At 42.1% G+C, this 12,850-nt stretch overlaps 1 protein-coding gene across 1 annotated transcript in view; it reads right to left on the bottom strand.

Moving 5' to 3' along the window:
• EFHC2 (EF-hand domain containing 2) overlaps positions 1–12,850 on the bottom strand; it is a 209,759-nt gene that overhangs the window by 178,185 nt on the left and 18,724 nt on the right. Inside the window, 1 exon segment of the mRNA XM_033201359.1 lies at positions 12–200. Coding sequence (XP_033057250.1) covers positions 12–200 — 189 coding nt within the window.

Genomic DNA, 12,850 nt, shown 5'->3' with positions numbered 1-12,850 from the left:
ATGTGACTTACCTGTTTATCAAAGGCTACCCATGATGGTACATCACTTCCATCTCCTTTAGGATATATGCTACATTTCGGCTTTATCTTTTGTCCCAGAAGTGGTTCTCCACCTATTCCAGGCTTTTCATCACTCACTAACATCATAACATTGTTGCAAAAGCCCCAATGCTGGGATTTGTGAAACTTCTCCTTTCCCACCTGTGAACATAAGAAACAACATAAAATAGCCAAAATTACTCTTTATGACTTTTCTAATCTGTTTGTAAAATGTCAACACATTTTCTCACCATGATTTTTCCCTCACAAAAATGCAAATAAAGTGGCAAATAATTATGATCAATCTTTATCCATAAAGTTGTGTCACATTCTTAATTCATTTTAACCAATTCAAAACATTGAAAGGCGGTAAACATAAACCTAAATGCTCCATGCTATATAAAACATTAAAAAATGACTATTACTGCAAGTAAATATTTAGAACATTAGCTTCCTAATTTGTCTTTCCTACTTGTTTGCCAAGAATGCGAACAGAAAAAAAAGAAAAGAAAAAACTGCTCTGCTTCAGAATAAAAAGTGTATGTAACTGTTTTCCACAGAAATCTAAACATTATTTTCACCAAAACAGAGAACAAAATCTTTTCCTCATTCAAGTAAATGTAACAGGAAATTCTTCAGAGCTGACATTCTCCTTTAATTGCAAAACCTTATCTCCCACCTTTTCTGGTGATCTGGAGACAAAGAAGAAAGCACAGATACAACTACCAAGGGTTGGCAAGGACATAGCCAACATCAACATTTGTGCACTGCTGGTGGGAAGGTAAAGTAGGACAATCACTCTGAGGAGCGATGTGGCAATACGAACAAAGAGAGAGGCATATATGTCCTATGGCCTAGCCAGTCCACTCCCACACAAGTATCTTCTCTTAGGCACAAGGAACTGCATACCAGACTATTTGTTATAGCACTGTTTGCAAAAGTGAAAAATAGGAAACCACTAAAGTGTCTACCCATAGCAGAAAAGATACATATATCTCTTTATAAACTGGAATATTAATACAAAGTCTCATATTACATATATCAATATAGACAAATCTAGGCCGGGCGCAGTGGCTTACGCCTGTAATCCCAGCTCTTTGGGAGGCTGAGGCAGGAGGATCACCTGAGGTCAGGGGTTCAAGATCAGCCTGGCCAACATGGTGAAACCCCGTCTCTACTAAAAATATAAAAAATTTCCCGAGCATGGTGGTGGGCACCTGTAATCCCAGCTACTTGGGAGGCTGAGGCAGGGGAATCATTTGAACCTGGGAGGCAGAGGTTGCTGTGAGCCAAAATCATGCCATTGCACTCCAGCCTGGGCAACAAGATCAAAACTCTGTCTCATAAAACAAACAAACAGAAACACAGACAAATCTCAAAAACTGTCAGGCAAAAAATACAGGTAGCTGAAGTACACATAAAATTTCACAACACATATATAAAGCTGGAAAATACCCTAAAAATATGGTAATATTTATTGATAATACATGCATAGAAATAAGCAGCAAATTCAAGATTATATAATGTTCATGATAATAAATGAACACTCATATGCCCCATAGCCCTGTGTAAACAATAAACACCTCAGAGATAACTGAAGCTTTATCTCAGAGCTCATAGCCCTGCCTCCCTTCTCCAGAGGTAACCATTATCCTGAATTTGCTTCTTTAATATTAGCACATTGCCCAGGACTGTATATAGCCAAGGCAATAGCCTCTTGCAAAACATGATGCCTTGGCAGAGAAGTCTAATAGGGTCAAAAAGACCTCATTTCCTTTTGTGGAAAAAGGCAGCCTGGAAGAATGAGGGAAGGCCTGAGCAGCCCTCCTCAGGGAAGTCAGGGCCATAACAGCTGCCCTGGGCAGATAACAGCCCAGCTCTAGGGCTGGGAGAGGAAAGCTAGATGCAGTGGTTAGGATGGTGAGCTATAGCTGGCTCTGCCCCTTAGGGAATCAATTGTCACTACCTCCACCATTGCCTCCACTCTGTCTCTCTGTCTCTGTCTCTCTCTCTCACACATACACACACACACACACACTTGCTCACACATACAATCAGATTACCACAAGGCAGTCCCAGATCCCCATAAAACAAAGCAAAAGTTGCATTTCAGAAAATGAATAGTGGAATAATATAGAATTTAATAATGATATACTGTCTCCTAAAGCAAGTAACTCTGAGTAATCATAAGTCACCTCAAACCAACAAATGTTTCTTAAGTACTTACTATAGTCCTAGCTTTGTGCCAAATATACGAGTTAAAATAAGCATAAGACTCAGCCCCTGCCCTGAAGAAAAAAACCCACAATCTTGTGGAGGAAGCAAGATTTAGATATATGAAATGATACAGTTTGGATGTTTGTCCTCTCCAAATCTCATGTTGAAATGTGATTCTCAGTGTTGGAGGTGGGGCCTGGTGGGAGGTAATTGGATCGTGGGGGCAGATCTCTCATGAATGGTTTCACACCACCCCCTTAGTGATAAATGAGTTGTCGCTCAGTTAGTTCACATGAGATCTGCTTGTTTAAAAGAGTCTGGGACCTCCCCCTTCTCTCTCTTACTCCCACTCTCACCATGTGATATACTGGCTCTCCCTTTGCCCTCCACCATGATTAGAAGCTTTCTGAGGCCCTCATCAGAAGCAGATGCCAACACCACACTTCTTGCACAGCCCGCAGAACCATGAGCCAATTAAGTCTTTTTATTTTTAATAAATTACCCAGCCTCACGTATTTCTTTGTAGCAACACGAGAACAGCCAAATACAGAAAACAACTAGAAAACAGTACAGCTACCATTTTTGACCACTTACTATGAGCTGGATGCTTACTAAGGGTTTTATATCTCATTTATGATCTCAGTTCACTGTCACAAAACTGTTTTATCAGTGTTATTACTGCCATTTTTCCAATGAGGAAACCAAGGCAGAGAGAGGGAGACTGGCCCACCCAAAGTTACATAGTAACTACTGGAGCCTGAGATCTGAACCTAAGATCACATGACCCTAAGCTCTGGTAAATGTATGGCTAAGTGTATGGCTGACCAGAGCCACACACTGATGTGCTGGAGTAGTAGTGCTGAGGTTCTGTGGATAACTGGATACTATCTTGGGCCTGGAGGAATGAGATGAATTAGATAGGAGAGGAGGGGCAAGGATGTTCCAAGCAGGGTTATGAGTGATGTACTGCAGCTGAGCTGACAGCACCTAGGGAGAGGGGCAAATCTAGTAAAAAAGAAAGTCAAGGTCAAGTTTGGAAGGAGGGTGAGCTAGAGTAGAATATATAAGGAGGACTATATCATGAAAAGCCTCTCATGTAAATATCTTAAAAGTCTCCTTCATCAGGCCACTGGAATATTTACTAAGGCCTAATACTGGCCAGGCCCTATTCTAGAGAGTATGGTATAAAGATGAAGTCACAGCCAGCCTTCCTTCCCTGAGGAGCTTTCTCCACTACTCACAAGTTTCCTCCATGGATCTAGGTTTCCATAATCACATGGAAGAAGCCCTTGCCACCGCTGAAGGCCTCACTCAGCTACCTATCCCCCAGAATTCCATAATTTGTTCATGTGTACCCCCCCTTTGGTCAGACCACATCTTACAGCTTACAAGGTACCTTAACGTCTATTCAAAGTCATGTCCCTGGTCAGGCTATACCTCTACACAAACCCCTCTCCCCACCAAGGGTCAGCTCATATCCCACTACATAGTCATCCCTTCTACAAACATCTGGTGAGCATCCATTGGGTGCTAAGTTGTGAGAGACTTTGGGGACATGGCCTTGGGCAAGCCATAGCTCCCAACCCTAGAAAAGAAGCCAGTCACTATGGCTCTGGATTTGGCAATGGGTTTCATACATGTGGCACCAAAAGCACAAGCAACAAAAGGAAAATAAATTGGACTTCATCAAAATTAAAACTGTGTGTCAAAGGATACTATCAAGAGAGTGAAAAAACCCATAGAATGAAGTTTGGATGAGGTGGCTCAAGCCTGTATCCCAGCAACACTTTAAGAGGCTAAGCTGGAGAATCACTGGAGCCCAGGAGTTCAAGACCACTCTGGGCAATAGAGTGAGATGTCATTTCTAAAAAACAGAGAAACCCAGAGAATGACAGAAAATATTTGGAAATCATATAAGGGTCTATTATATAGAATATATAAAGATTCTTACCACTCAGCAGAAACACAAACAATTCAATTTAAAAATGGGCAAAGGATGTGGTAGACTGCCATGGTTACTACTTGAGACCACCACCATGACAGTTATTACTGTTACTACTTAAGACCGTCATTATGACAGTTACTACTGTTAGTACTTGAGACCGTCATTACAAGAGTTACTACTGTTACTACTTGAGACCGTCATTACGAGACTGAATGAAGGGGGACAAACATAGAAATGAAAACTTAAGACAAAAGAAACTGTTTTAAAGGAAGGGTCCAGGGAAGAAGAGAGCTCTCTGCTTCTAGTGAGCAAAGGCAGCCCCCCCACCGCCCCCCATTGAGCTTCCACAGCCCTTCGTATTTATTGGGTAGAATGAGGAGGGAGGAGGTAATGATTGGTCAGCTCCTTAATTGATCACAGGTTCATATTATTACTAACAGGCTTCAGATGTACCTAATCACAAGAAACACTGCGCTTGGGGCATGACTGCCCTCAGCACTCCTTCCGGGTGGCAGACACAGTTTGTCAGTTTGCCAACATTCTGTATTTATGAGAAACAGTTTGCTGTTTACTCATATAGCCTCCAGTGGTATACTGAGTTGACCATGACCCTCATTCTTTCGGCATGTAACAAAAGGACTTGAATACACATTTCTCCAAAGAAGATAGACAAATGGCCAAAAAGCACACGAAAATATGTCCAATGCCATTAGTCATTAGGGAAATGTAAATCAAAAGTACAATGAAGCCAGGCACAGTGGCTCATACCTTTAATCTCAATACTTTGGGAGGCTTAGGCAGGCAGATCACTTGAGTCCAGGAGTTTGAGACCAGCCTGAGCAACATGGTGAGACCTTGTCTCTACATAAAATACAAAAATTAGCCAGGCATGGTGGTGCATGCCTACAGTCCCAACTACTCAGGAGGCTGAGGTGAAAGGATCACTTGCGCTCATGAGGCTGAGGCTGTAGTGAGGTATGAAGCTATGATCACACCACTGCACTCCAGCCTAAGCGACAGAGACCCTGTCTCAAAAATACATACATACATACATATATACATACATATAATGGGATAATGCTTCACATTCACTAGGGTGGCTACAATTTTTTAAAATGGAAAATAAATGTTGGTGAGGATGTGGAGACACTGGAACAGTCACACCTTGCTGGTGGGGATGTACACTAGTATGGCTGCTGTGGAAAAGTTTGGCAGTTCCTCATTAAGCTAAACATAGAATCATCATATGATCCAGCAGTTGCATTCCTTGGTATATTCTCAGGAGAACTGAAAACATACATCTACAGAAAGAAACTTACACATAAATGTTCATAGCAGCATTATTTACCATGGCCAAAAGGTGGAAATAACCCAAATGTCTATCAGCTGATGAATGGTTAAACAAATGTGGTATATCCATACAATGGACTATCATTCTGCCGTCAAAGGGAACAAAGCACTGATACGTGCTACCACATGGATGAACCTTGAAAACGTTATGCTAAGAGAAAAAAGCCAGACACAAAGGGCCACGTATTATGATTCCATTTATATGAAATATACAAAATAGGCAAATTCACAGAGACAGAAGGCAGATTAGTGGTTGCCAGGGACTGGGAGGAAGAAAGAATGGGGAGTGACTGCTTACTGGGCACAGGTTTCCTTTGAAGTGATGAAAATTTTCTTGAAATAGTGGGAACAGTTGCACAGCATTGTGAATGTACTAAATGCCACTGAATTGTATAATTTAAATGGTTAAAATGGTAACTTTTATACTTTGTATATTTTACCACAATAAAAAAGAAAACCCCAGCCAGCATGAGATTCACACACCACAAATGAGCTATATGATGACCAAGCCCAGGGATGGGCAGATTCATGAAGCCTTCCCTGACCACCAGCCCTTCGTTGTGTACATGCACCATAATATGTGCACATACTCATGTCCGATTTGTCTCCTCAACCAGATGACACATTTTTTAAACTCTAGGACCATGGTGTGTATTTCTTCCTTTTTCCATGTCCCCTCACCATCTAACATATTGCTGCAGATATAGGAAGCCCGTAAAACTTGAGTGGTAGATTCACTGGTTGCCAAATTGAACCTTGTGTCTGGATCAAATAGGCAACAAGGAGCCATTAAAGTTTCCCTGGGGACACAAGGACAATATGAGGCAGCAAATCTGAAGACAGATCCACTAAGAGTGGGTAGGGTGAGTTGGAAGGGGGAAGGTCTGAAGGCAAAAGACTCTTTTTTTGAGACGGAGTCTCACTCTTGTCACCCAGGCTAGAGTGCAGTGGCGCAATCTCAGCTCACTGCAACTTCCACCTCCCAGGTTCAAGCGTCCTCCTGCCTCAGCCTCCCAAGTAGCTGGGATTACAAGTGCCCACCACCACACCTGGCTCTTTTTGTATTTTCAGTAGAGACAGGGTTTCACCATGTTGGCCAGGTTGGTCTCGAACTCCCAGCCTCAGGTGATCCACCCACCTTGGCCTTCCAATGTGCTGGGATTACAGGCATGAGCCACTGCACCTGGCCTGGAGTAGATAAGTTTAAAGCACCTAGGAGGAGGGCAGGAATAGGAGACAGAGAGAATAGTGATCCAGAAGCAATGTGACCCTCAGGAGCTGTGTCACATCCACAGTGTTCAGGAGCCTGGAGCAGAACAAGGGAGAAGGTGCTGGGATTGACTGGCAGGCATAATAAAAGGGCTGGGAAGGGTTAGACTGAAGATACTTAGAAGGCTCTGGTCAGAAGACAGAGTGAAGTGGTGGGATAAAGCCACGCACCTAAGCAAACAAAAGTGACTGCAGTCAATTTATTATCTCCATATTCACGTGGGCTCTAACTGTCTCTTCTTCCAGTACTGGATTGCTTGTGTCCCTGGTAAGTCAGTGATCAACAGCATTAGCCTCTCCCTTCCATGACCTCCTTTCAATGGACTCATAAAGACACTCAAGTCTTTCACCTCTTAGAGGAAGAAAAGCTTCCTTCAGCCCTTAGTCTTGCTTTCATTACTGTCTTCACTCCCTCCCATCCTCTATCTTCATGTTTCACGAAACAGTGTCTGCAGTCACCGAGAGTCCCTTCTCCCTCCATTCACTCCTACACTCTGGATTGTCATACACCTCCCCCGTGTTAGGCCTTACCTTGCAGCACACCACATTATTCTAATGTTTGAAAGGTCTAGAGTCCTCTAACTTGAGACATGAGATTAAGAGTATAAACAGGGACCAGTGCCTTAGAGGTTTAAAGAACACTGGATTTTGTTTTGAGCAGGGCATAGAAACGATTGCTCTGGTCACAATACAAAGAACTGGGACTATTGCAATAGTCCAGGCAAGAAATGATAGTGGCCTAGACCAGGGGAATAGAAGTAGAGACAGTGGAAGTGATCAAGTTCTGTATGTATCTTGAAGGTAGAACAAAAAGGATTTACCAATAGATTAGATGTAGGGTGTGGAAAAAGGGATGAGTTGTTAACAACCCCAAGTATTTTGGTCTGAACAATGAGAAGAATGGAGTTTCAGGTGCTGGGATGCAGAATAGTGGGAGAGAACTTAAATGAGAATTCTGGAGGTAGGAGGCAGGCACAGGAGTCCAGAATTCTATTTTGGACATGTTACATTCAAGATACCACTCAGACAAGCAAGTAGAAATGTGGACTAGCAGGTAGATATGGGAGTCTGAAGTTCAAGCAAAAAGTCAAGGCTGGATATAAAAATTTGATATACATCAGTTGATGGATGGTATTTAAGGCTACAGTGCTACAATGAATGATGACAGTGCAGAAAAGAAGTCCAAGACTGAGCTTTAAAATATCCCAATGTTACGTGATCAGGGAGATGGGGTAGAATTAGCAAACAAGACTAAAAAGGGGCAGCTGGTAAGATGGGAAGAACACCAGGAGAGTTCAGTATCATGGAAACTACATAAAGAAAGCATTTGAAGGAACACAGGACTAACTGTGTTAAAGGCTACTAATAAGTCAAATGAAGACGAGGCTTGAGACTTGACCCCCTGATTTGGCAACATGGAGGTGGCTGGTGACCTTGACGAGAATGGTTTCAGAGGAATCATGGGAACAGAAATAGCTTGTGAACCATATGGCTCTTTGAACAGCTCTAGGTAAGGTATTGCAAATCAAAACTCTTGAGTTTCTAGTATTTATAATTTCCTTAAAATAACCCAAGCTCAGAAAAATGCAAGAAATAAATAAAAGATCATCTAAATGTCATCTCTTAAAGTCTTCTCTGACTGCCAGAGACAGAACATTCTGTTCCTGCATAGATCTTCTATTAAAGTCTGGAAGGTTACCCTGTCTTTAACTATTTAGGAACTTGCCCTTTCCCCTCCCCCACCCCCAGCTGTATCACCAGGGCCAGGCGAAGTGCCTAGAACAGGGAATAAAATGTTTTTTAAAAAATAATACATGTGCTCCTTGAAAGGGCAGCAGTGGTACAGACAGAAACAAACAATCTCGCAAGGTTTATTCTTGATTCATTCATTCTATACCCATAATTCCTGTATAGTCATCACTGTAATGCAGCATATTATACTATAGTTTCCTATTTATATACTTGCATTTTATACTAGACTTTGTACTTTCTGACAGTAAGGACTATAGGGCCTGGCACATAGTAGGTGTTCAATGAGCATCTATTGAATGAATAGAACATAAGCTGTGGATTATTTTCAAAAAATCAGATACTGTCAGCTGATCTTTCCATGTTCACGTTACCTGGCTTAGGCACCCTTAAATCTAATAATCAAACATTTGGAATGGAGAGCAGAACCAGGGAGTAATAGGGTCATAAAGATAGGACAGGAGATCTGGCATCAGAAGCCTGGCATTCACCTTCCAGCTTTGCCTCTATGGGCCATGTGATGTTGGAGCAATCACTTTACTTCTCCAGAGGCCTCTGGCTTGCCATGTCTGAAGTGAGAATAATATACCTGCTTCACAAGACAGTGGTTAGGACTAAGTGAGAGAATATCTGTGACTGTGCCTGCCTGTTAGCATTTTTTCTTTTGTTTTCTCAAGAAGAAGGACTTGGTACTAGCTTTTAGAGAGAACTGAGTCAGAGTTCCAATAAAAAGGGACCAAGTACAGGAGTTCGAGACCAGCCTGGCCAACATGGTGAAACCCTGTCTCTGCCAAAAATATAAAAATTAGCCAGGTGTGGTGTTATGCACCTGTAGTCCCAGCTACTTGGAAGGCTGAGGCAGGAGGATCACTTGAACTTGGAAGGTGGAGGTCACAGTAAGCCAAGATCGCGCCACTGCACTCCAGCCTGGGTGACAGAGTAAGACTCCATCTAAAAAAAAAGGGACCAAGCATGATTCCCTTACTAACCAACCTAAGAGCTTATATATTTTTTTCAAGTAGATTTATAGATTTATCTCCATTTTTATGACATTATTGGCCATAATATTTGCTCCATGAACATTAATTATCTGAACTTCATTCCTGGGTCAAATGTCACTTTTAACACTGTTTTTCTTAGTTCCATGGAAGCAGGGCCACATGTTAAATGCTGAATAAGAAATACTCAACATTTAACACAGGGTCTGATAGGTACGAGTCAATAGTTCTTCGACTTAAACATACCATCTGTTTTTAAGATTTATTTTTTGGGCAACCCACTGTAGCAAACAGCCAACCCTATGTATATAGATTAGGGCTATAGGAATTCAAAGAAGTATCTACGGAGTGGTCGATGCCAGAGAAAACTTCATGTGGAATTTGAGTCTAAAGTGAACCTTGAACCATGCACTGAATTGGGCAAGTAAGAGAAAAGATGCTGAAGCATGTTGAAGGACCAGGACTAGACCCAGTTAGACACAGGGGCATTTCCTACAGTAGTGGGACATGAACTTGGAACAGTTATGTAGGAATCAATCCATAGAGAGCCTTAAATAGCAAAGTCAGACACTTAAACAACATCTTATGGGGTATAAGGCTCATTTCTGCTAGTATTTCTAAAGGAGGCTGAAGAGGTGGATTGAAATTCAAGAGCCCTCACAAGGCTAACCTTCCTTTCCTGGTCACCACCACCGCAAGAGAAAGAGAAGGGGCTGGAAAAAACAAGGGCAAAAGAGGTATGCCTGAAACTGCCTTTGCAAAAATTATGACAGTAAAAGAAATGTGACCTAACCGACTCCATCCTGCTTCTAACCTCCAAGCTGCTCTTGTTCATTACTGGACATAGGCCGAACTAACTTTGGGAGGAGTTTATAGTTTAAATTTGAAACAAAGATGATAACAGTGCCTCCCCGAAACAAACCCCTGCTCCTTGCTTGAGGACCAGATCACCTTTGTAAAACTAATAAATTAGCCACAAGATTGGAAATTATGGCTTAGGAATCACGCAGCCTGAGACCACAAGATTTCTAACCTCCCCAATTGCTCCCATAGATAACATTACTATTATAAAACCTAAGACCAGTGTTCAAGATAATTTCCAGACCCTGCATTCTGATGGATCCGTTGGCACCACCCAGACAGGTAAAATGGCTCATCCGGTCTGTGGCCCCCATCCAGGAATTGACTCAGTGCAAGACGGCAGCTTCAATTCCCTATGATTTCATCCCTGAACCAGCAATCAGCATTCCCCATTCCTTAGGCCTGCCTGCCAAACTGTCTTTTTTTTGTTTTGTTTTGTTTTTTCTGTTTTTTGTTTTTTGTTTTTGAGACGGAGTCTCGCTCCGTCGCCCAGGCTGGAGTGCAGTGGCCGGATCTCAGCTCACTGCCAGCTCCGCCTCCCGGGTTTACGCCATTCTCCTGCCTCAGCCTCCCGAGTAGCTGGGATTACAGGCGCCCACCACCTCGCCCGGCTAGTTTTTTGTATTGTTTTAGTAGAAACGGGGTTTCACCGTGTTCGCCAGGATGGTCTCGATCTCCTGACCTCGTGATCCGCCCGTCTCGGCCTCCCAAAGTGCTGGGATTACAGGCTTGAGCCACCGCGCCCGGCCAAACTGTCTTTTAAAAACCTCAGTCTCAAAATTTTCAGGGAGAAGGATTTGAGAGTAATAAAACTCTGGTATCCCATTTAGCTGGCTCTGATTATATGAAACTTTATTGCAATTCCTCTGTCTTGATAAATCGGCTCTATCTGGGCAGCGGGTGAGAAGAACCCATTGGGTAGCTACATGCTTGCTTCTTTGAGGGGCAGCAACCACTGCACACCTGCCCCCGCACCACCCGCATACACACACACACACAATTGCTACAAACTCTTACCAGCATATCTTTGTCCAGCTATAATAGTAACAATAACTAAGAATATCATATGACAGGGCCTTTTAATTTTAAACATTAAACTCCAACAAGGCCAACAGAGTCGTATGGAAGCATGTGGGGCCCATAAAATCCAACAATGCTATAAAAATTGAGGAGAAACCAAAATATATCAAAGTCAGAATGCAGTTCATTCAACCAAGTTGCTGCTAAATTTATGAGCAAATTCTCCACCCAAAGAGTATTATCCAGATACTTGTTAAATATTTCCAATTCTCGTGCTAAATAAAATAAAATCAACCACACCTAATTATTTAAAACAATGTTTTTAGCATGAAAGGAACTATTGCTAAAACCCTCCAAAACTCTTGGCTTGTGATTGTGAATTCACAATTCAAACTCAACAACAAAACACACACACACTTTTTTTAAGTTCAGTGATGCCAATGCTATTGTTATTCTAATTGACATAGCATGCAAAACTCCATTTTTGCACTTTAGAGTATTAGCTTGAGATTTCAATTCAGAATTCTATACCTTAGAAACTAACATGTTGAGAATTTGTTTGATATGATGTAACAGTCCATAGGGCATCTGTTTAAAATGTTTGCCCCACACCTCCACACCCCCACACACATACACAAGCTTGAGATTTGCCATTATAGCTCTTAAGATGGCATGGCAACCTACCCTTTGCCATAGTGACTGTGAATTGGTACTCAGTCTCAATTCAAGGAAATTAGCAAATGTCTTAGCAAATGATAAAGTTAGGAACATAACTATTCCTAGATCCTATATCAGTGCTCCTTGGCATCTCAACTCCCTGATTCCCATTCTACCACTGTTGGAAAGGTGGCAGCCAAATCCAGACTCTGCTTCATATCAAATTAAAAGCTAATATCAGCACCCCTTCCTCGCTGCTAAAAATTGGAAGGGCAATTTTATCACATGCATAAGTTGATTAATCAGTTAGTTATCAAGGCTGCTACGGAAACGTAAAGTTAAAAACTGTTAGAAGCTGGCTATAGTCATCTACATTAGGAGCTGTTGATCTGTTTGCAACCTCTGTTTTAGAACCCCAGCACAGCAGTCTCTTGTTTCTTTCTAGGCTACACTCAAAAGCCCAGATGCTTGACAACCACAGGACAAAGGCAGGTAGAGTGAGGTGCTTGGTAAGAATGGGACAGCTTACTAGGACCACCATGAGCTAGATAAGCAAATATAAATGTCATTTCTGTTGCCATAATAGCTAACAACTGTAGCACTATTCTAAGCACTTTAGAAGCATTAATTTTTATTATTTATTTGTTTTTGAGACAGGGTCTTTCTCTGTCACCCAGGCTGGAGTGCAGTGGCGTGATCACAGCTCACTGCCCTTGATTCTTGGGCTCAAGCTATCTCCCACCTCA

Source organism: Trachypithecus francoisi, unplaced genomic scaffold (genome assembly GCF_009764315.1).
Source record: "Trachypithecus francoisi isolate TF-2019V2 unplaced genomic scaffold, Tfra_2.0 Lachesis_group6, whole genome shotgun sequence".
Taxonomy (NCBI): domain Eukaryota; kingdom Metazoa; phylum Chordata; class Mammalia; order Primates; family Cercopithecidae; genus Trachypithecus; species Trachypithecus francoisi.
This window is presented reverse-complemented; position numbering and strand designations above follow the sequence as displayed.